A 25,278-nucleotide genomic window follows, 5' to 3' on the forward strand; every position below is an offset into this window, starting at 1 on the left:
TTGACAGAGTTTTGCTCTGCCACCCAGGCTGGAGTGCAGTGATGTGATCTCAGCTCACTGCAACCTCTACCTCCCGGATTCAAGCAATTCTCCTGCTTCAGCCTCCCAGGCAGCTGGGATTACAGGAGCCTGCCACCATGCCTGGCTAATTTTTATATTTTTAGTAGAGATGGGGTTTCACCACGTTGGCTAGGCTGGTCTTGAACTTCTTACCTCAGGTGATCCACCTGCCTCAGCCTCCCAAAGTGCTGGGATTACAAGCATGAGCCATGGTGCCCAGCTGATGAATGATTATTGAATGAGTGAATAAACAGATGAATGGATGGATGGATTTTTATTTAATTGTGGTAAATCTCTGGAATTATTAATTCTAGCAACATTCGTTAAGTCATGTTTCTTAAAGTTTTTATGTTTCTTCCTCCCTGAAGATACACTTAAGCGATAACATTCTTCAGCGATGTTTCTGTTTATTCAGGAAGTGTGCATGACTCTTCTCTCCTTGGAAGCAGGTCTCCTCCTCATGTGACAAGCTGCTGCTCTCAGTAGGGCCACCCAAACATATGCCAGGGTCCTGAGCAAGAACAAGTGGATAGGCCTGCTTTAGATCTACTTTTTCAAAAGTTACAAATCTCATTAGCAAGTTATTTAAAAAGTGTAGGCACTTTGCCTATTGTGACCCATTTGCCTTTCAGAATGTCCCAGAGGCCAGGCAGATTTGACTTTAGAATTCTCAAACTCCACCAAGTACAGAACGGAAAGTGGCAGTGCAGAGAGAACTGGTCCCAAGTCTCTTACCTTCCCACTGAGGTTCTGTCCTGAACCCAAAGAGGCTTTGCACATACACCCCAGCTCTGCGCTGCTCCTTCCTCATCTAAACAAGCTCAGAGGTGTCAGTGGAGAGGTCCTCCAGGGCCCTGTGAGCAAGTGTCAGCCAGGAAATTCTGGAACCTGGGTCCACAAGACAGCCTTAAAGGAGGAGTGTAGGCTTTGGATGGTCACAGCTCTCTGTGTCCCTTGGCCTGTTAGGAGGAGTGTGGTTTGTAGGTCTAATGATGGTACTGTGGTCAATTTCAGCTTTTTCAGGAACTCTCACTGGTTTTGAGATTATTTCCATATTCTGAATTCCCTGAAGAATAATCAAGAGAGTTGGGGAGGCAGAACATTCGGAGAAAACACCAGAGTCAGAACTTAGCCACATCCAAAAGTTCATGGAAGTGGCTGTGTCACTGGGAATTTGCTTCATTTAATCTTGACCCTAAATGCCCAGTTTCCGCACCTGTGAGTTCCCCCAAAAGACCATGTAACTCCTTTAGGAGACTTGGTTCTAGAAACATACGAGCAGATTTCAGGAAGAAGCAGAGCCCGAGTGAGCACCTGTATTCCTTGAATGGGGCCTGCCCTCTGCAGTGAGCCATGAGCTGGGGTAGCAGCCCCGCACCTCTGTTCTCGGGTGAGACAGCCATCACCTCTCATGAATGATGCAACCAGGCAGCCTTCTAGAAACACGTCAAACTCTCTTGCACTAGTAACTTTTTATTGCTAGGGTCACTAAAAACCACTTTTTCAAATTATCGGAGCTTGTTTGCCAGACTGTGCACAGAACCTCAGAAAAAGGAAAAAAGCCAATGGTTTTCTTCACCACACATAGAATAATTTATAGGCAGGGACCAATTTACTTGCTAGAGAACAGCGGGTGGCCTGTGCCTTCCCCGGTGGAAGGGACATTATGCTAAGCAGGGTGGCAGGCTTCAGTGCTCATGATAGAAGCCAAGAGACCCTTCTAATTAATTACATGGCTGTCTTTACCCAGCGTGGGTTCCTCACTTTCTCATCAAAGTCCTTGTTTAGTCAAAGCTGTATTTATTTTATTTATTTATTATTTATACTTCCTCCCTTTCCAAAGAGAATTTGAGACAGCTGGAAAAAAAAAATGTGTGGGGCTGTTTGCGAGAAGAGACTCTCTGAAATGGGACATTTGAAGAGAGACTCCTAACAGAAGCTCAGAGCATACTTTTCTTCTCCCAGCTCTTGTTCTTAATAAAATTTCCCGTTTTACTTCATCATTACTTCTCAAGAACTTCTTTCCGCTCTTGGTTGGGTAGATCTGGGTAGCGTCTTTGATCTTTACCTTCTCACTATACTCTTCCTGCAGGCTTTTCATTGCCATGAGAATAGAAGCTAAATGGCTTAACAAAGCCATAAAGGTTTGCCTGTTCAAGTCCATTAAAACTCTTGGCCCTGTTTCTGCAGCTTCCCTTCTCCCCATTTCTCATAAAATTTCCCAGACACATTGGTCTTTCAGTTCCTGCCAGAGCTAAGGCTCTCACTTCCGTGTATCCTTGTGCCTGCTCTTGCCTGGACTTACTTATTGCCCTCTTTTCTCCTGTGCACCATCATTCTGCACTCCGGATCCTCCATCCTTAGCAACTCCTCATTCTTTAGGAATCCCATTTTCTAAGATGCCATCTGTGACCGCCATATTAAATTTACCTGACACTCACCATATCATCCTCTGTAACACTTCTTTATTGCCTTCATTACATTGCTTTGAATGTTATCATTTCTAATATCATTTTGTCATTTTAATTAATTATTATTATTATTATTTTGATACAGAGTTTTACTCTGTTGCCCAGGCTGGAGTGCAGTGGTGCAATCTCTGCTCACTGCATTCTCCACCTACTGGGTTCATGGTATTCTCCTGCCTCAGCCTCCCAAGTAGATGGGATTACAGGCACCTGGGACCACACCCAGCTAGTTTTTGTACTTTTAGTAGAGACAAAGTTTCACCATGTTGGCCAGGCCGGTCTCGAACCCCTGACCTCATGTGATCCACCGCCTTGGCCTCTCAGAGTGCTGGGATGACAGGGCATCTTGCTTTCTAAACATAGCACCTTCCTGACTGTAGGGACTTCCTCTGTCTTGCTCACCTGTGCATCACATGGGCCTCCTGCTGTGTCAGACACACAGTGGCCACTCAACAATTGTCTAATGAATAAATGCATGAGAAATATTAGTTTTAAAGAAAAGGTCTGATATACTTCACTTGATTTGGAATATTTACCAAAAAAAAAATTTGCTTTTCTAGAGAGGGTTACATGCTGATCCAAAAGAATTGGTTTATAATTATGAAGTTTGAAGCGTCGGAGAACCAGCAGGGAAAGATTTTTGAGGAAATGGAGGCTCATCAGGAAAGCAGGTGCTGCCCACTCAAGTGTCTTTTTCCTTGAGCTGATCTAGAATGCATTGTCTCAGAGAGCCAGCCTGTCTTGGAGATGCCATACTTTACGAGATGAACCAAGTGTGATCCTCCCAAGGACCAGGGCCTGCGGTCCAGTCAAGCGTGGGAGTTAGCTAAGGAAGGAATGAATAACTCACTCTCATTTCAAGCATAGGATTCTCTCATCACTCTCACTGCTTTAAATCTTCATCATCACAGACTTCACATTATTCTCTTATGTATGAATGTTATTTTTATTTACCATTGAAGATTGGAACCCTTTTCTGGACAAACAACACGTGGTTGAGACAGGATGAAAAGTCAGTCAAAACTATCTTCTCATGTGAAGAGAGAGAGAGAGAGAGAGAGAGAGAGAGAGTGTGTGTATGTGTGTGTGTGTGTGTGTGTTGGGACCACCTTTCAGCTGTGTTGCTTCCCTCTGGTGGCCGTTATATGCACATGGCCTTGGTGACATAGACTGAGTCAGAATGTAACTCCCTTTAAAAAAACAAACAAACAAACAAAGTAATTATCTGCTCCAGATATTTTAAAATTATTATTGGTGGGAGCTCTTTCAAAAAAAAAAAAAACAGTTAAGTGGTTGAAATTGATTGGCACTGAGAAAATATGAGCTTTTTGCCTTTGATGTGAAGTTCAAAATCTGCCATGGCCTTCAGTAAAAGCAGCATTTTGATTGTGTGAAAACCCGTAAAAGGATCTGCCAGTATGTTGAAATTCTGCGTTTGGAGAATGTAGCTCAGAATTCATTTGTATGATCAAGGCCACCAGTATAGATTATTTTGAAGGTAGCTTTTAAAATCTGCTGCGTATTTTCAATATTCTGCTTCGAATTATTCCTCATGAGTATTGTGCAACTACACTGGATGTGATACCTAGACAACTTATCTAGGGTTTTATTTTGAGCTTTAGAAATGACTTGATTTGATCTTAACCCATTTTCTAGTTATGTCCAGGGGCGGGGGGGGGGGATGTCCTTGAGAGAAGAAGATGGTCAAGGACAATAAGCAATACTAATTTTTCTTCAGTTTCTTATCCCCTCTTGTTTCCCAAATCCAGAAATAGTCTCCTGAACATAGCCTGACACTTCAGCATGACAGGTGTGCTGAAGATGAGAAGGTGCATTGTAAAAGCCTATTTATTCAGTGAGGAAATTTTATACCATTTACATGCAGAGCCATCTCTATGATACCAAAATAGGCTTAAGCAATGAATTTTTCATTTTTTAGACTCAAAACCAGATAACTCACCTGGAAAGACACGCTATGTAATTTCATTTCATGCGCCTAATCGATATCGTCGACGGAAATCTGCATTCCTTCTGTGAAGCAGACATAAGATTTTCTGTTTTGTTATGTATATTACATATGTGCAATATTAGGGTAGAGAAGTAGGCCATGTTTATATTTTTGGATTCAGTTTATTTTTTTCATAAGCTTTTTTATAGCTCTCAAAGATACTGGCCTATTTTATGTTGATTCTCACTGTGTGGAAAGGTAAAGTCATACACAATTAAAGTTTGGTTGAACTGTCACATTGAATTTATATAAATATTTAAAATAGATTGATATTATATAAGTAGAAATTCATACTTTTTGTGGCAGATCACAAAGACTTAGTTGATTTCAGATCACAACCATCATAGAACTGAACTGTTAGGTATGGACGTGCCTCTCAACAAACCAAGTATGTTATAACGTTTCTGACCGACCCTATTTCAGAATACTACAAGTCAATAAGAGCATGGAATTTGATGTCATTTTGTAAAACAAATATAGGGCTGTCATAATTGCAACTATTTCCTAGCTGCACATCCTATGCCTTTTACGAAGGTCATCGAGTTTCTTTTTGCTCAGGGACTGTTCCTCCATCACTCTATCTATCCCTCCATCTTCCCAGATAGCTTAAGGTAGCTTAAACCCTTGAAAGCTATTCTGAAATATTATCTCACTGATTCCTTGTGGGACCTCAGATTGAAGATGTCAGAGAGTTTTTGCAGACTGTCTTTTCAAACAAAGGAATCATCTGAAGGTCGTTCTTTGATTCATTCATTTCTTCTACAAACAGTTATTGAATGCCTGCCATGGGCTGCTGTGGGCTCTGGGGAAATAATGGTGAGCGAAAGCAGACCAGCCTGTCTGCCTAGAGCTTGCAGAGAGGCAGGACAGAGGTTAGGAGCAGGCCCTGCAGCCCATGCCCAAGTTCAAGTCCTAGCCCTGTCACGTACTCACTGACCAACTTCATAAATGTCTGCACATATGTGCAGGCTGGCTGGATGGAAGATGTGTATGTATATTACCCAAAGAAAGAACTGTGATCAGTGAATGAACGAGGAAAGTGAAAGTTGATGGATTCAGTACAACCAACTCTCTACGAGACCAGGGAGAAATGCTCCCTGGCACAGGCGCTTTTGTTGTTGTTTAAAGCTGATGTTAGGAACGACCAACCTAATGAGTGTGTGTTTTCCACGTGTTAGGTAATGTTGTCAGTGATTTGCAGCCCTCTAACAACTGTGAAATAGTAATACTGTTATTTTCTACATTTTATGTGAATTAACTGGGACACAGAGAAGTGACGTAGTGTGCCCAAGTTAACACAACTGCTAAGTGGAAAAGCTGTTCGGGTCCTGTCTCCAGAGCCCAGCTCCCGTTCATAACACCTTTTCTACTTCTCTAAAACCAGTTTATTGAGTGTCTAATTGATACTCTTAGTCACTTTCCGTGATTTACATCTAATCCTCCCAACAACTTCATAAGCACAGCTGATTATCCCCTTTGAGATTAAAAAAAAAGATACAGAGAGGTTAAGTCAGGTGCTCTTTGTCATACTATTAGTGAGTGGAGGCATTGAGATAAAATACTAAATTCTGACTCCAAACCCTCAACTCCTTCCACAACACCAAATCCGACCCCAAAGACAGAAGGACCAGTTGTTTCAATTCCCTGAAAGCAATTCCTGGTAGGGAGTGGCTGGGTGGTCAAACCTTAAAGTGACTGATCATCAGCCCCACTTGGGAAAGTTGGCAAATTGCACATGTTGCGCCTCCTCTGCAGCCCTATTAAACCACCATCTGCAGGGGTGAGGCCTAGAAACCTTCATTTTTCATCACTTTCCCCTAGTGTGTTTGATGACTCTTGGGTTTGGGGTACAACTTCCAAGTGATGAGGGGGAAAAAATTCTTTCCAAAGGTAAGAGTCTAAGAAATCAGACGGTTGGAATCAGCTTGAGCAAATGAATGAATGTTATTAATGAACTGAATTATCTCCCTTTGAAATGGATTGAAAGTATATAGACATCCACTATAGAAGATCCATCTGTTATGGACCATATACTTTTATATCTTATTAGTACTCTCTCAATTCATTTTCCGTCCTGAAATTCTGTTCTGCCAGCTTCCCTTCACTAGTGGGAACCACATAACCAACAGGTTGCTATCAGGAGTTGCTTTCAGAGCATCCAGACAGTTGGCTATTCTTCTGGAACCAACCACCACGCAGGCAGTAGTTGACGTGGAGAGAGGCCACCCAGTCCTGCAGTTTCTGATTTTAAAGGGAGCGAGATTGATCAGTGGGAACTCCCTCCTAGTGGGCTGAGAGAGGTGTGTAGCAGTAGTGAAAGTGACCTCAAGTTCACGGATTTGAATTTATAACATTGGTTATTTGTTCTCAATTTACCCCTGTTACTCGAACCAATTGGAAATCATATAAGAACAACACTTCAAATGTTTTAGAATATTTTATGCTGTCCAAGTGCATAGCTTTTCCTTTTTGGTCTGATTTTAATGTTTTCAATTTTAGACTTACTGGAGCCTGGAAATGGCCAACTGTTTAAACAAAGTGTTTTCTTTCTTTTCTTCACCCCTTCCTCTTTCTTTCTCTTTCTCCTTGTTTCTCTGTCTTTGTCTCAGTAAAGAGGAATATCTGTCTAATAAGCACCTTCCAGGGGCTTGGGTGAAGTTTAGTGAATCAGATAGAAAAATGGTTTCAGGTTAGGGAATGGCTATTGATAAATGTTTCTTCAAATTCCTTTGCTAATAACCCCCACACCTTGGTCAGCTAACTATAAGACTCTTGATGATTGTGCAAACAGTATTTATAACCTGGAGTCAAGAATGTGGACATGTACATAAGATCTATAAATTGCTTTCATGTTTCCAGATTTGTAGTGTAGTTAGGCCTGTGGATGATGCACCTGCAGGTGTCTGATTTTCAGCATGAACTGCTTGATTCCAGAAGCTGTAAGTCAGATATGACCCTGCGAAACTTTTCTAGGAGAATTCCTCTTCAGTTCAGCTTTCTCATTTGTATCACCTCATGAGCTATGCTGTCTTGTCACAATTCAGCCAGTGCTGAAACCATTAAGATTTTATTAGGTTTGTCCTTGTCATTCTATTACGCGATTGGCATTGCTTATTGACAATTCTTATTTTCTGTACTATGATTTTTATAGTCCTAGTTTATTAAGCGCTCCTGGAATACAGGCTCCTGGAACTAATTAGAAAAAGAAAAAAAAGGCTTCTTAGGCAGCACTAGGAGAGGAACACTGTGCAGAAAGCTTTTGCATGACTTACGTGGTTTGAATCTCAGTTCCTATGAAAAGTGTTAACGTAGCCTGGAAAAGTCACTGCTTTTACTGTCATCTTTAAGAGACTGGCAAGGCCAGGTCCTTGCTGTCCCCAAAGAGCATTTTTCACATGTTGATTTATACTCAACGTTTTGAAACTGTGATCTCCTTTAAATGAAAATTTCTGCTTTTACCTAGCACCTGCTAATAAGCCTTTCTTTATAATGTCTAGTTTCCTGGAGCGGAAGCAACATATTCAATACAGTATTCACACAAACAGGGAAACATTTAAAAGACAAAAAATACCCTTTCTCTTTCGATATTTGAAATGTATCTTGCAAAGCAATTTTTTTTTATCACCAACGTTTAGGCTTATAACTGAAATACCCAGTGATTTTGAAACACGAGTTTGTTTATTATCTTCTAGAAGCATGAGTACCTCAGTGAGAAGCAGACAGAGTTGTGAGAAAGTATTGTGCAGTTAACATTTTGTTCCTTCTCTCAGCTGAGCTGGGATTCATCTCTAGCTTCACGTTATAAGCAGCTTGGACCTGAATGCAGAACCTACATTTCTTCCCTGGCGTGGGTCTGGTCTCTCTGTGCTTCCGATTTTCACAGAGCCATCCTTTCCCTGCAGAGTTTTTCCTGATACTTCATGGTTTGGAGTAGGCCTCTTCCACAGGATCACAATTACCTGATGTTCTAGTGTTAGAACTCTTTACATAGAACCCTAATTTCCCACCTACTCATTTCTCTCCCCTCACTTAACTTCTAAGCCTCATGAGACCGAAACCCACATCAGCTCTGTATACAGCTGTATCCTCATTCTAGGGCTCCATATGTACTGGTTCAATAAAGGAATGGAAAGTATGTTACATTTTCATGCTTTTTGATGTCCGTGGGAGAAGGTTATGGTTATTAGAAATTTACCTAAATTTCCTCTAGAAAATTGTGGCAACAATGCCAACTTTCTAAAGCACTTGTAAGAAGGTGTGTGTAGATTATCGGTTCTCAACAGGGGGCAATTTTCCCACTCCAGGGGACTTGTATATGGCCACATCTGGAGACATTTTTGGATGCACGCCACAGCCCCACAGCACAGAATTATATGGCACAAAGTGTCAATAATGCTTAGGCTGAGAAACTGGGGTAGTTGGAAGTGCATAGATTTTTGCAGGTAAAGGCTGAATTTATTTTGTTCTACATGGTGGAGTTCACCTCTTTGGATATCATTAATGATAGCAATTACATAGAGAATAATCAGCATTATTATGTTCTTGCCATGTACAGACATACGCTTTTTGCGAGTACTATTTTATTTAACCCTACCAACAGTGCTGTGAGTTAGGAACTATTATTATCATTTTTCAGATGAGGAGACTAAGACTTGAAAAAAGAAATGTGTACTCAGGATCCTGCTGCTGCCTGGTGATAGAAGTAGGACAAGAACTCAGGATCTATGCCTGTTGACCATTATACTTTCTCCTTAAATATGGTTCCCAGCTTAAAGCCTAAAAGGATCTCTACCTTCATTATTCAGTAGGAACCACAGGTAGAAATGCAAAGAAAATTTAAATTTAAAAAATCATTATGGCCTAGGTGTTTGTAATTTTACTAGTGTTTGCACTGATTGAAACAAAAATACGGTACATTCACTGATAGGTGTAAGGGGTTGTTGATACAGGAACAGAACAAATCTGCTATATGCTGTTATTTTGTGGGATTCCCAAGAAGCTCAAAGAAAGCTCTGAGAGTTTTATTTTCATTCAAAATTGAACTTGTCATAGTCCATCAACACATTGTGGTCTAGATGCGACTCTTCTCCTATTAAGGTGTATAGACAGAGACAGTTTGCCCCATGTAATCTTACTAGGCACTTTCTTCTGAACCACGTCATCTTCTTATGTAATTATAAAAGAGCCACTCATGAGTAAAATATGCCTGCAAGAGAGTAAGGCCCGGGGGTGAAGGGTTGGCTGATGGGGGCCTATTCTCTCCTTGCAGAGGACACAGTTCAGGCAAGTGGAAAATTTACAATTTGGAAGCATAATAATAGTTTCTAGGCCCATCCCTCCCTACTTGGTTTACTCCCAGTGTTAATGTCCTCTAGCTGTTAGCTGATGAACTCTAAGTAAACTCCATCATCCTCAAGTACTGATTTGTTTCTTAGCCCCTAATACTTGGCCTAAAAGACAAGCAAGAAGTATCTATTCTTTTTACCTAGAAACTTAGAGACCCTGGTGCTACTGTTTTTCACCCTTAGGACATTCTCTTCAGTGGTTGCCTCTATCACACTTTGAAGACTCCAGTAGAATACTCAAAAACATATTACATCGAGACCAGCCTGATCAACATGGTGAAACCCCATCTCTACTAAAAATACAAAAATTAGCCAGGTGTGGCAGAGGGCACCTGTAATCTCAGCTAGTCAGGAGGCCGAGGCAGGAGAATGGTTTGAACCCAGGAGGCGGAGGTTGCAGTGAGCCGAGATCACGCCACTGCACTCCAGCCTGGGCAACAGAGTGAGACTCTGTATCAAAAACAAAACAAAAACAAAATCCTAAAAAACTGTATTATATTTTATTCTTTAGCCTAACTTCCCTAGCTCTTGTGAAAGTAATCATTAATAGCACCAGATTTTTATGCTTGAGTGTTTTACAAAAGTGGGCTCCTAGGGTGACAAGTAACTCTTTAAGGTCCTACTAGACATTAGTACTTGTCATTCAGATACTTGTTTTCTGTTAAGACCGACTGACATATATCGTCATGGCACTGCTCCACCCAGAAGATGTAATTTACATGGAAGATGTTATTTGAGACTCTCTCCCGGGGACAAAAGTGATTAGTATGCCTTATGCCTTAACTCTTCTCAAAAGAGCTCTTGCATCTATTTTACATTTAACAAATTAAAACATGAATGATTAAATAAGATATTCATGGTGCTTCACAAACTTGAATGTACCCACCCCAGACTCTAGCCAACAGGCAGATTCTGGGCCTGCGGTTTAGATTTTCTACCTTCTCATCAGCTCAGGATCAAGCTGCTGGACCAAGGACCACACTTGAGTACCCAGATGTGAGGAAACATTAAGATGGTTTGAAATCTAAGCTAAGGATGGCATCGGACTGATAGCATTAAACGCATTTTTCGGATGCCACCTCAGTTATATGAATTATTTTTTAAGTTTATAGAGATGTTTCTTTTAAAGCGAATGGCTGGCTCCCTTTTCAGCAGCAAAATGTATATTAGGTCTTGTAAAAAATTAAATAATGCTTGACTTCTTTTTTTTTTTTTCTTTTTGAGATAGGATCTTGCTCTGTCACCCAGGCTGGAGTGCAGTAACATGATCTTGGCCCACCTGTGCCTCCAAGGCTCAGGAGATTCTCCCACCTCAGCCTTCCGAGTGGCAGAGACTACAGGTCCCTCCAACCACACCTGGCTAATTTTTCTAATTTTTAGCAGAGATGGGGTTTCACTATGTTGCCCAAGCTGGTCTCCATCCCCTGGGCTCAAGCTATATGCCTGCCTCGGCCTCCCAAAGTACTGGGATTACAGGTGTAAACCACCATGTGAAATCGAGCCCAGCCATGCTTGATATTTAATAAAGCATCACATCTCTCTGTTTTTACCTGAAAAAAGATCCCCACCCACACACCTTATATTTCCTAAACAATAAAAAGTGAATTTTAGCGTTTCTGACCATTGAAGCCATTTTTTTTGGCTTCCAATCTTTTAAATTATAGAACACATTTACAATATCCTTGATACTTAAATAACACTTCCAGTGTTCTTTTTTTCTTTTTTAATTATATTTCTAAAGATAGCTAAGGGAGCAATTTCAAATAGTTCCTCTGCGCTTTTAAATGTAAGTTGTTTCAATCTCCGTGTATTGGTGAGAATTAGGAGACTCACAGCTTGCCATGCTCTGTCTTGTTAGCTTATTTTATAGGGAAATCAAATCTGGCACCTTTCAATTAACTTCTTTACCTCTCCAATCTAAAAACAGATGGAATACATTCTGATGCAAGAAGGCACGATTACTATCTGTGGATTGCCTTGACTACCTCAACTGTGTCTTCTGTCATTTCAAAATTGGCTAAAAGACCTCTTATAAAAAGCAGGAAAGCACAGTCGGAAGGAAGGCGGTAGTGTTGAAAAATAATGTACTCCTAGTCGTGAGCTTGGCAACTCTTCAAGGGGTCACAATGGTGTATCTCATCTGGACCTAGAGGTCCCAAAGGAGGAGATAAGTGGAAATGATTTGTGGGCTGGAGCTTGGTCATTCTCCTCAGTGGCTTGAGTGCAAACTATTTTGGAGGAAGATAAAGAGGAAGCGAGACAAGAAGTGGGAAAGAAAAAAGTCTCTCTGCCTTCATACATGTTTCTGCTTACTACGTTTATACTCCTTTTTTTTAAATAATTTTTTTCTTTGAATAATTTTTTAAAATTATGTGGTAATGTGGTTATGACATGTTAAATAACAAAGAGAAAAATCAATAATGATTCCAATTTTGTTAAGTATATGTATAGAAAAAAGGGAAGTAAGTATGCAAATCGGATCAGCTACCTCTGGATGATTATATAATGAATAATCTTTATCACCATTATACTGTATTCTTTATATTTTATTTTCTAAAATTTTCCATTAGGCATGAATAAGCTTTTGTATCAGAGTTTTAAAATACATTTTAAAGGGAAATGGCAACTTATTCAGCTACAGTTATTTAATAGCTAGTATATGAAAGTTCATATATAGTAAATGTATTTGGAAATATAATCCACTTGGAATAATTTTTCAGTAAGGATGATCTTTTTAAGTGACTTTATTAGTCTCCATTTTGCATTTGTAAAATACATAACTATGCAGGGCTTCACATTTTTCCCTTCACTTTTGCTAGCTGTCAGTCATCACCTCCACCTTGGAACAAGACCACCACCAGTAGGATTTGTAGGTAATTGTCATTAACTGATTGACTAGATTCAGCAGTGTGCCTGTTACAATTAAGTGTTTGGATATGCAAATAGGTAAAGATTAGTTAAAAAGAGAAGGTACTGATTGGGATATAAAATTCACAATTTGATTGTTGATAGTGACAGGTAACAGCGTGATATTGTTTTGAAGTTACTATATTATTTCCTGAATACCTTTTCAGCTAAATTACTGTTATTTGAAATGCCACTTAATGCCACCCCTGCCTCTTAACATTTTGTCCCAATCTCATTGTTTTTGAAAGGCTCGGGGTCATGCTGGCATTTCTTTCATTATTACCCCTAACTGACCATTTCTTCTTCTTTTTTTTTTTTTCCCCTACTACAGATTGCAGATTGAGCTTAACCAAGAAGTTTGTAGGCTAATCAAGCCTGGCTTGAACTACAAAAGAAGAAGAGAGCTTTGCCTGCCCACTTGGGCTTGTGCTGACTCGGCTGATAACTTGCCATCACCCGTTGCCAGTGTGGAAAATTCTCCCCGTTGAATTTTTTCGCACATGGAGGACAGCAGCAAAGAGGGCAACACAAGCTGATAAGACCAGGGACAGCAGGGAGATTATTTTACCATACGCCCTCAGGACGTTCTCTCTAGCAGGAGTTCTGGACTTTGACAGAACCCCGTCCAGTCATCTTGATTTTGCTGTTTATTTTTTTTCTTTTTATTTTCCCCACCACATTGTATTTTATTTCTGTACTTCAGAAATGGGCCTACAGACCACAAAGTGGCCCAGCCATGGGGCATTTTTCCTGAAGTCTTGGCTTATCATTTCCCTGGGGCTCTACTCGCAGGTGTCCAAACTCCTGGCCTGCCCTAGTGTGTGCCGCTGCGACAGGAACTTTGTCTACTGTAATGAGCGAAGCTTGACCTCAGTGCCTCTTGGGATCCCGGAGGGTGTAACCGTACTCTACCTCCACAACAACCAAATTAATAATGCTGGATTTCCTGCAGAACTGCACAATGTTCAGTCGGTGCACACGGTCTACCTGTACGGCAACCAACTGGACGAATTCCCCATGAACCTTCCCAAGAATGTCAGAGTTCTCCATTTGCAGGAAAACAATATTCAGACCATTTCACGGGCCGCTCTTGCCCAGCTCTTGAAGCTCGAAGAGCTGCACCTGGATGACAACTCCATATCCACAGTGGGGGTGGAAGACGGGGCCTTCCGGGAGGCTATCAGCCTCAAATTGTTGTTTTTGTCTAAGAATCACCTGAGCAGTGTACCTGTTGGGCTTCCAGTGGACTTGCAAGAGCTGAGAGTAGATGAAAATCGAATTGCTGTCATATCAGACATGGCCTTCCAGAATCTCACGAGCTTGGAGCGTCTTATTGTGGACGGGAACCTCCTGACCAACAAGGGTATCGCCGAGGGCACCTTCAGCCATCTCACCAAGCTCAAGGAATTTTCAATCGTACGTAATTCGCTGTCTCACCCTCCTCCCGATCTCCCAGGTACACATCTGATCAGGCTCTATCTGCAGGACAACCAGATAAACCACATCCCTTTGACAGCCTTCTCAAATCTCCGCAAGCTGGAACGGCTGGATATATCCAACAACCAACTGCGGATGCTGACTCAAGGGGTTTTTGATAATCTCTCCAACCTGAAGCAGCTCACTGCTCGGAATAACCCTTGGTTTTGTGACTGCAGTATTAAATGGGTCACGGAATGGCTCAAATATATCCCTTCATCTCTCAATGTGCGGGGTTTCATGTGCCAAGGTCCCGAACAAGTCCGGGGAATGGCCGTCAGGGAATTAAATATGAATCTTTTGTCGTGTCCCACCACGACCCCCGGCCTGCCTCTCTTCACCCCAGCCCCAAGTATAGTTTCTCCGACTACTCAGTCTCCCACCCTCTCCATTCCAAACCCTAGCAGAAGCTACACGCCTCAAACTCCTACCACATCGAAACTTCCCTCGATTCCTGACTGGGATGGCAGAGAAAGAGTGACCCCACCTATTTCTGAACGAATCCAGCTCTCTGTCCATTTTGTGAATGATACTTCCATTCAAGTCAGCTGGCTCTCTCTCTTCACCGTGATGGCATACAAACTCACCTGGGTGAAAATGGGCCACAGTTTAGTGGGTGGCATTGTTCAGGAGCGCATAGTCAGCGGTGAGAAGCAACACCTGAGCCTGGTTAATCTAGAGCCCCGATCCACCTACCGGATTTGTTTGGTGCCACTGGATGCTTTTAACTACCGCGCCGTAGAAGACACCATTTGTTCAGAGGCCACCACCCATGCCTCCTATCTGAACAACGGCAGCAACACTGCATCCAGCCACGAGCAGACGACATCGCACAGCATGGGCTCCCCCTTTCTGCTGGCGGGCTTGATCGGGGGCGCTGTGATATTTGTGCTCGTGGTCTTGCTCAGCGTCTTTTGCTGGCACATGCACAAAAAGGGGCGCTACACCTCCCAGAAGTGGAAATACAACCGGGGCCGGCGGAAAGATGATTATTGCGAGGCGGGCACCAAGAAGGACAACTCCATCCTGGAGATGACAGAAACCAGTTTTCAGATCGTCTCCTTAAATAACGATCAGCTCCTTAAAGGAGATTTCAGACTGCAGCCCATTTACACCCCAAATGGGGGCATTAATTACACAGACTGCCATATCCCCAACAACATGCGATACTGCAACAGCAGCGTGCCAGACCTGGAGCACTGCCATACGTGACAGCCAGGGGCCCAGCGTTATCAAGGAGGACAATTAAACTCTTGAGAACACACTCGTGTGTGCACATAAAGACACGCAGATTACATTTGATAAATGTTACACAGATGCATTTGTGCATTTGAATACTCTGTAATTTATACGGTGTACTATATAATGGGATTTAAAAAAAAGTGCTATCTTTTCTATTTCCAGTTAATTACAAACAGTTTTGTAACTCTTTGCTTTTTAAATCTTAAAAAAAAAAATAGTTGCTGAAGTACTGTACAGGGTTGTACAATGAGAACCCAATGCCAAGGCAAAAGAACGAGTGATTCTTCCTTAGGATACACATCAACCACTTTGCTGTTGAAGCTGTCAGAATAAATTCCTGGTGGTTAGATGAAAGGGCGGATTAAATGGACTCATCAGGGTGAGAGGAATAATATGGGTAAAACAAGAAATGGCCCAGATATTTTCACACGATTTCTATGCCTCCAGGTCTGGAAGACAGGTAAAAAAATTTTAGCATGTAAGAATGGAGGTAGTTACCCTGATTTGACCCAATGTGGGGAATGCTGGAAGCACCAGGAGGAAGTCAGTTCCCATGAGATAGGTTAACCCGGCCTGACAGAATCAAGAAAATTGAGGTGAAATTTGAAAAAACCTGAAAACACAGGGGTTGGCTTTCTGACTGGGAACTTAAAAATCACGCTTTGTGCTTCCCTGCCCCTATGTGATAACAGAGTTAAGAGACTTGAGTCTGATTTCGATCATCTTCAGGGACCGACCTGATGTTGTAGAGAGAAAACTCCCTTTAAAAGTGTTACTATTCAAATCAGATGTCAGGTTGAATCACATTCAACAGAGATATATTCTAGAATACTTTTTTAGAAGAGGCTAATAAAATAAAGGGAAGAATTATATTGAATGGAATTATTTTTGATAACGAGAATTATTTGGGTAGATTCATTGAGGCTATGTCAACATGATATTTAGACCAACAGGTGATCAATATTTGGAAAATACAATGTCTTATTTAAAAATTACCCTAACTGCTATTTAGACAAAAACAATTGATCAGTGGTTCCGTTACATCAGCTGACTTTGTCAGTATCATGTTGAAATAGCCTGAAGTAATATCTTTTATCCCCTGGCAAACTCTTGTCTTCCAATCATCTCCCGTATATTTTCATAATTAGTTGTTTGTGCCACCTTTGTTTTTCTCCCTCTGCTCAGTATTTCAAGGAAAATTATGGATGCCAGTCTTGGCTGCACAAAATATCTGTATGTACTTATACATTTTTAAATGCATACTAATTTTCACTGCTAATAATTCTGTAAGGACACATCAAAGATGGCCAAAATAATGAAGTTTTTTGAAAGCAATACATGGTTTCCACCTTGGACTGACTTTGATCCTGTTCCACTTTTGAAACTTGATTTGTTCCTTTTCCATCATGGAGTTTCTCTACTTTGAGAATTGTGGAGGGATACCCAATCTTATGTTAGCAGGACAACCCATGAAAAACAAACAAGTCAGAGAGTAAAGCCTTGTTCCCCTAATCCTCACAGAGTAGGGCATAGAAAAAAGAGGGATATCCATGGTTAATTCTAGAGATTTTTGAGGCAACATCTTCAGAAAACACGTAATTTAATCTTCTCCATCCTTAGATATTGAAGGGCTATGGATCACATACATTATCAAAAACGACTCCCTTAAGAAAAAAAGTCTTTTTAAAATCATATTTAAACATTTCACTCTGTGCTTCATATTTCTTTCACCACTGGCCATTATTATAGAGACCCATGAAGAAAATGTCACAATCATCTTACTTGCTCTCTCTCTCTCTCTCAGCAAAATAAAACTGTGATGTGTCTTCTTTGTAAAAGTTTAGGTATAAAATGCTATGCAACTTTTTCTTTATAGTAAGAGCTTTATTCTCTTTCATAATGTACCCCAACTTATATGTTTTAATCTCCCTTGTCCCTCCAAATAAGCAGAAAATACAACTGCAGCTGTAAGTCGTAGACACAAGAGTTGAAACTGTGCAGTCAGTAGAGCTGAACTTAGCTATGAATTAATTTAAATTAATTCTAAAGTGACTCTGGTTTCCGTTTTAGTCTATTAGCTAGAGGGTTTTGGCTGTTGTTTTTTTAAAGTTGGGTCCACACAGGGAAGGGAAAAGAGTTTGTGAAGATGATCAGTGTAGCAGTAAGACACTGAAAATCAAGACAACGACATGGGGGTTTTGTGTACTTGGCTGGATAATTCCTTTCCACTGTCCTCTTCCCCTTGGCTGTGTAGATAAAACTGTGCATTCAAATGATGGTACTTTGACTTTTGAGGGTTTTTATTTTTGTTATTCACAAAATAATCATTCTCATTTATTTGTATTGTATGTTTAACCACCAGTGGCATTTTTGGCTGCTGAAACTGCTTTGGGCCAGGAAGAACAAGGATGAAGAGTTTCTGTCATTTCTTATAGGGTTTACAGAATTATTTGGGGCTTCAGTGGTACAGTGGAGACAGTCGTATGGAATGCTTTAAGATGGTCTGACAGGGTCCCTTTGCTGGAGGTGTTCCTGAAGAGATTGAATCTAGTAATAGGCTTTATTTTCATCTTGTGCACAACATGACAAAGACTGCTAAGATTGAAATCTATCTCCCATTGGTTACAACCTCACCTGCACCAGGATAGAAAGAACGTGATGGAATCTGTGATGTCTAATGTGTCTTATGAAAATTGCTGAACCACTGTCCCTGGGGATTCTGCTTTGATTGGCATTTGTTGTCACGGGAATGTATTTTTGCTGATATATCTGCTCTGTGTTTGGGCCTCCCTTGCTGTCATTATGATGTATTTTGAGATGATTAGCCAAGAGTCAAGGTTGAGAGTGCAGGCCAAGACCATGGAAAAAAAGCTGTGCTCACTGGCTGATAAAGAGCTTAATGCTACCTGACCAAATGAGGTGATTCACATAGAATCTGGTCACTAACTGTCACTGACAGAAGACATTGAAAAGGAAGAGGCAGAGTCATGATCACAAGGATATATTGACAGTTGTCTATAGCCAGGGTGGTTATTAATACCTGCTTGTTTAGGGAGGTATGTTTGATTATAGAGAGACTCTGGGCTATCTTCCAACACTGTCAGACGCGTTAGCAGCCCACTACATGGGACAGTTGCAGGCAGATACAAGGAATGTATCCCCTGCCTATTTTCCTTGTGTATCAAATGAAAAACATTCTCCCCTGTGAGAAATAATGCAATTTCTAATTATCTGGATGTTCGTTGAAAATATATTAGACATTTTCCCTGAGGTTAAACAAAAAGTATAATGTGACCAGTCTGATAAAAAGTATTAATGATGTAGCTACTATTACAGCTCCATTTTCTACTAGCACCTGTCATAATGGTCTTAGTCATTTTACACAAATCAGAACTTCCTTCCCCACAGGGGAGGACAGCTTCTTCATGCTGTGAGCAAAGCATCCATTCTGAACACCAGGCAATATTGTAGTCTGCAGGGAGTGGATGCTTCACTTGATCAGCAGATCTCAGCTGCAGAGGTCATTGCAGCTTTTGAAAAGTGATGTGGTTAATTTCCATTGGTGTCTTTGCTTATAGCATTTTTCTCTAACCTGTAACAAGGAGACATGACATTTTAACTTTTAGAACATGAGAATAGCAATTTTGCTCACAACTTACCATTCCAGCTGCATGAGAAAGCAAAGCAGAAAACAGTTCCCCAAAGGGAAAAAGATACACAAGACAAAACAGTTCTTGGTCTTGTCAAACCTTGCCTGATGCTCTTTTTAAAGTAAAATATGAATCCTAAGAAGGTATAACCTACATCCTTCTCTGTTTTCTTCAGCAGGGGCAAAACAGAGTTTCTAGCAGTGGCGAATGCTTGTCACTGTGGAGAAAGAGTTTTGTACATGTCTGATACTGTTGTTATAACAAATCAGATTTTTTTACTATAGTTTTTTTTTTTCTAGCTGCACACCCACCAGAAGAGCACAAAGCAAGACCATTGCAACAGGCATTTTAAAATTAATATCAAACATGCACGTGCGTGTACACACACACACACACACACACACAAACACACACACAGGGGCGTTTGTAAAGGTGTCCCTGGAATGTAAGATTTATAACTGTTAAAGGCAAGATGAAGGCATCGCCAACTGAGTGTCCTTCACAGGACTAGTGTATATTCACTGAAAGTTAACCTGATGATTTGTTATTGTTTGAACCATATGCTGATTTGCTTCTGGTTTCTGTTTAGTGTGTTCTCTCTGACAAGGGGCTGGAAGATTCTGCATCACACATCCTCTGAGACCTACCATGTCGCACACTTTGTTAATGACAAACTTCACTCTACACTATACAGTACCTTGTTGATATATTCAGTAAAGTCTTATTTTAAAAGAAAACCACATTGTGTTTATCTGAGTAAGTTCATTGGAATACAGTCAATACTTGTGCTGTTAATGTAAAAGAAATGAGGGCTGCTTCTTGATGCAGGAGGGCAGGAATAAAGGAGGTAATAGGATTTTCGTATTCTCCTATCATGAAACTGACTTGCGTTTCTAAAGTCCATTTGATCCTTTTTGTGTGAGGAGTTTATATGCAACCCTCAGGTTCTTTTAAATTTCCCAACTAAATCGTGTGTTCCCATGAATATCTTCTAGGTTTACATACATACACAGAGCATCTTATTTTATGTTGGTGAAATCTATGTTGTTTAGTATATAGATAATGCCATTGTACTTATCCAATCAGAATAGTCTTTTTCCCTATTTCATAAAAGATGCTATTGGTTTAATTTTTTAATTTTTTTAAACAGGGTCTCAACATGTTGCCCAGGCTGGTCTTGAACTCCTGGACCCAAGCGATCATCCTGCCTCAGCCTCCCAAAGCACTGGGATTACAGGCATGGGACACCATGCCCAGCCACACTATTGGTTTTAAATGTCAGTTTTCTTTAAGAATTCTCATAGTACTTTTCTTAATCAGAATTGTTTATAGCACATCCATACATCCTTTCAATAGGCACGCATGGAAATGTATCTATTCATATCCTCAAGTTCAATTCTAATTAGTCTCATATGATTTTTCAGAACTCTGTTTCCTAACCCCTCTTGGCCATTTCATTAATAATATATTTGACAGAGATTGAATCAAGAAATAAATGTATGAGATTTCAGTTAGCTAGTATTACTTGTTTGTAAAATCTCTGTTGGAACACTGACTATGAAAGACAGTGTTAACAGGTAATGCATATTACATTTGGGTAAATGTAGTGTCTAAATTTTATCTAAAGTAATGTCCATGCTATTCTTGGGTACTTTTGCCAAGAGTTACAGACTTTATCCTATGCAGACTAAACCATTAGTCAAAATATACCAACATTAATTCAAAATAATTGATTAGCGTCTGCCTACTCTGTTCCAAACACTAAGCTTAGTGACTGGCTGAGTTCAGAGGCCTCACAGAATAATGAAATGTGTTCTTAGCCAAATCAAGCATATCTTCTCCCTCACTATGTCCCTGAAGAAACCTCTTCATCGGATATATTTACTATTTATCTACTTTCTACAGCACTATGTTAGGGTCTTCCAGGTATTCAGAGGAAAAATGTCTGTGAGCCATTAAGGAACTCACAGATCAGGTAATAAACACTTAATGCATTCCAGTGTCTCAGAGCCCATGTAATCACTTTACATCATTAAATTAACAGGACATCTAAGGTGACAAAAAAGATGTTTCTACCTGTTGGTAAAATTGACACATCTTTCATATATTACATGTTTTTGCTTTTTAGTTGATGCAGCAATGAGAGAGTACATCGATAAAGACAGAATTTAATTTGAATTAAATTTTCAAATTTCCACCAAGTATTTGAAAGCTTAGAAATTGTATTTGGTAATTACACATGCAGCCTCTTATATTTTTATTAAGCATCACAATGGAAATCAATCTAAAAGAGTAATAATGGCACCTGACGATTACTAACAACCTATGTTTATATAAGATCACGTGCGAACTGTCTGATATATGTTTGGACTTTGCCTTCAAAATAACCCTGTAAGATGCATTATTTTAATTCATAGGTTTTAAAACATAGCTTCAAGAGAAATTAAGTGATTAGACCATAGCCACAAATCCTGTCAATGGCAGAGTTGGGAATTACCCCTTAGCATGACTCCATGGACTCCTAATTGTTTTTCTGCCTCTTAACAGAGTATACCTGAGACGTAGTAGCGTTCAGATTTTTCATGATGGAGCTATCATAACTTCTCATTGGATGCATATATTATTATTTATGGCAAATCAAGGGAACATTTTAGAAACCTCAAAATTTCTGGCTTTCGAAACCCTTGCTCATCCATTACTACTTTTTATAAAAATTCTGTTTGTGATGATTTGATGGCTGCACTTTTATCTGATTTGCATGTTTCAGTTGGAATCAAGTTATGTCTATACCCATAGGGTGAGCTGAAAGAACTATTGAAAGGTCTTGAGTTGAGTTATTTTTAGTAACAAATTTGTTTCCTACTTGAGATGTTGCTCTAAGTATTTTGTAGATTCTGCTGAAAAAGCACATATGTCACACTCTATTAGGGCATTAGAAAACGGGCTTCTGAATTTATGCTCTTATTTTTTTCCATAGCATAGATAAAAACTGTGCTTTAGGGGATGTTATATAAGCTTTTTTTTTTTTTTTTTTTAGGAAGACTAAAAAGTGCAATTCTGTATTTTCCTCCTATTTTTTTATAAGCTTTGTTTTCATTGACTCTACTGAAAGTTCAGGGTACAAAAGCTTTTCATGGTAATACCCTAAACTGTATGCTGCTTTAGCACACACATACCAACTGGTAATCATATCTGTCCATTTTTTTTTTTTTTTTTTGGTGTGAAGCCTAAACTAGATGATAACCTCAATATATCCTTAGGGTAATTCTTATTATTTCAATGACATAATAAACCTCCCTATTGGGCACTCTTTTCCTAATATAAAACTATGCTGGTTCAGAAAGTCTTCTAAACTCCCTAGTTGGGATAGGATAGGCCTGTGTTGGTTTAGTTTTGATTTCATTCAACAAATATGTACCCAGGCCTGGTAAATTCTGGTGCTGAATAAGAATGTTTTCCAGGGGAGCTAAATTTTGCATATCAAAAAATCTTTCTTGGAAGCTGCTGGTTTTTAACACCGGCCTGGGCTATTTCTGCCTCTTTGCTTTCTTTGAGCACTCACACCGCTGTATTTAAATAATCAGCCTAGGATTCTGCTAGTTCCAGCACTAGAAGGGTCTCTCAACTGTGGTTTCTCCTCTTCATTCCGACTCTGACTTGGTTAAGACCCTTCCTTGAGTCTTTTCCTACGTTAGCCTTTCCAACGCATTGAAGGACACAGGGTAATCACAATCTATAAAGAATGCCTGAGTATGATACTGTGGTGCTTTCAAAACATGCATTTGTATTGCTTGCAAGTTAGAATTCAAACTCTTTGTGTGACATATGTACCCAACTATACATTGCCCCTGACATCCCTTTCCAGTATTGCCTTCTACTCCATTACATGCTCTAGATTAGATACATATTTGATATGAGCAAACAAAATCCTTTCAGTTTATCTTCCTGGAATCTCGAGCAACTTCAAACCACCATGTATTTGCTCAAGGTCTTTCATCCTATGACACTCTCCTTTGCCTGATGACATATTTTTCCTTTAAGATGCAAGTCAAATGCCCCTCTTCTAAAGCTGCTGGAATCACATCTGACCCCACTGTGCAGTTGTTATAACTTTAAAATACTTTTATTTTTAGCACCTATGGATTGTAATTTTTTTGTGAGTCTGCTTCATGCCTATACACTGGGGCCCCTGGAGAAAGAGAACATCTTCTGTAAATTGTTGTACTTCGTCCAGTGTTGAGAGCCACGCCCAGGCCCTGGTAGGTACCCAGCTAGGGGACAAGAACCACACTGTGAGTCTCTTATTGCCAGAGGGCTTAAAAAAAATCAGAAAGAGCTATGGAGTTCTGAATTATGCAAAATTAGCCTTGCTCAAACACCACAGTATGCATTGTATAAGAAAACCCCAAACATATGTATTTTCTTTAAAATCTCTTGATTACGCATCAACATTTTTAAGAGAAATTTTGTTTTTCTGATTATTTGGGAGCCACACATCTGATTTGAAAGCTTTAGATGGAATCACGATATGTCTACGTTCACAAGGTGTGCTGAGAGAACAATTATTATGACTTGAAGAATATCCTTTTTTCTTTTCTTTTTTTTTTTTTTTTTTTTTTTGAGATAGAGTTTCACTCTGTCACCCAGGCTGGAATGCAGTGGCATAATCTCGGCTCACGGCAACCTCCGTTTCCCAGGTTCAAGCCTCAGCTTCCCTAGTAGCTGGGTTTACAAGCGCCCACCACCATGGCCAGCTAGTGTTTTGTATTTTTAGTAGAGTCAGGGTTTCCACCATGTTGACTCTGCTAGTCTCCTGACCTCAGGTGATCCTCCCCCTTCGGCCTCCCAAAGTGCTGGGATAACAGGTGTGAGCCACCACACCCAGCCAAGAACATCCTTGTTATAAATAAGAGACAATCTTAAAACTGAACCAGCTTGCAGAAAAGCATACAAAGAGATATCTTTAAAAATCACCTTGCAACAAAATATCACCATCGTGAAAAGTCCACAAAGCACAAGTAGACACAGTTAAACATTTTGACAGTTTGCTAGCCAGAATGAATTCTTCACATGTAGAAAGCTGAGAGAGATTCTTTTTTTTTCGTTTTCATCAGCAAAATCAAAAGTGACAGTCATTATTCACTATGTCATATCCCATATAAAAATATAGCAAATATCATTTAAAAGTTCACATTGTGTTATCTTGGTTATTGCCATGAGAATAAATAGTATTTCCTAGAAATCATATGCCCATAAAGAAGAAGGGAGTGGAGAGTGGTAGTTACTAAAAAATCAGTTGGAAATCAAGGTGACGACTTTGGAGTCCTGCTTCAGCCACTGACCTGCCAACTGGCCTTGGCAATAACTTTCACTTTATGGTTATCAGTGTACTTTTCCTAAAATGGGGACAATGATGTCTAACTCAAATGCTGTTTGTCAAAATTAAAGGCATGTATAGTAGTTGACACAGTATCTGGCACTGCATATACATTGAATAAATGACATTAAGCACCATGTATGTTTCATGCAGATGTAATTCACAAGCACATGGTGACAAATTGCCACCTTTTTATAATGAACACCAGATTTCTCATGTATTAAGATCAGAGTTGCAGGTAGAGATGATCGATTTAAAGGTAATTAGCATACAAAATTCCTCATAACAGTCAATAATTTACACAGCCATTATCAAGACAAGTGTGTCGAAAAATGTTTCATTATTTTCTATTCTTTCTGGGGGAAAAGCTGGGGAAGATGAGGTGTCATAGGATAGATAACACACAACCATGGCGGGGCTTTTTTCTTATGGCAAGTGGGATCATTGAAAAACATTGTTGAACAGAAAGAGAACAGACTTCTTTATAATGTAGCATATATTCTATCCAGTCAGTAGAGTACATATAGGTGTGGTTATTGCTGAAAATTAATTCAGAATAGGTGGACATCAAAAGAGCATCAGGAATGAGCGTTCAGAAGGCATTGGAAATCAAAATGCTAAAAACAAAATCAAGATAAGCTGAGTGCAGTGGCCCATGCCTACCATCATAGCACTTTGGGAGGCCAAGGCGGGAGGATCGCTTGAAGTCAGGATTTCCAGACCAGCCTGGGCAATGCAGTCAGAC

General features: G+C 40.1%; 1 protein-coding gene across 3 annotated transcripts in view; it reads left to right on the forward strand.

The window, feature by feature from the left end:
- FLRT2 (fibronectin leucine rich transmembrane protein 2) overlaps window positions 1-20,677 on the forward strand; it is a 99,205-nt gene extending 78,528 nt beyond the window's left edge. For 2 of the 3 annotated variants that reach the window (XM_037737102.1, XM_037737103.1), the window contains exon 2: window positions 13,120-20,677. In XM_037737102.1, the coding sequence (XP_037593030.1) occupies window positions 13,494-15,476 (1,983 nt within the window). In that variant the 5' untranslated portion in view covers window positions 13,120-13,493 and the 3' untranslated portion in view covers window positions 15,477-20,677. The remainder of the gene's footprint in view (window positions 1-13,119) is intronic. The other variant, XM_017524618.2, reaches the window with a different exon arrangement.
- The last annotated feature ends 4,601 nt before the right edge of the window (window positions 20,678-25,278 follow it).

The sequence above is a fragment of the Cebus imitator genome, unplaced genomic scaffold (genome assembly GCF_001604975.1).
Source record: "Cebus imitator isolate Cc_AM_T3 unplaced genomic scaffold, Cebus_imitator-1.0 Scaffold34, whole genome shotgun sequence".
In the NCBI taxonomy this organism is placed as follows: Eukaryota; Metazoa; Chordata; class Mammalia; order Primates; family Cebidae; genus Cebus; species Cebus imitator.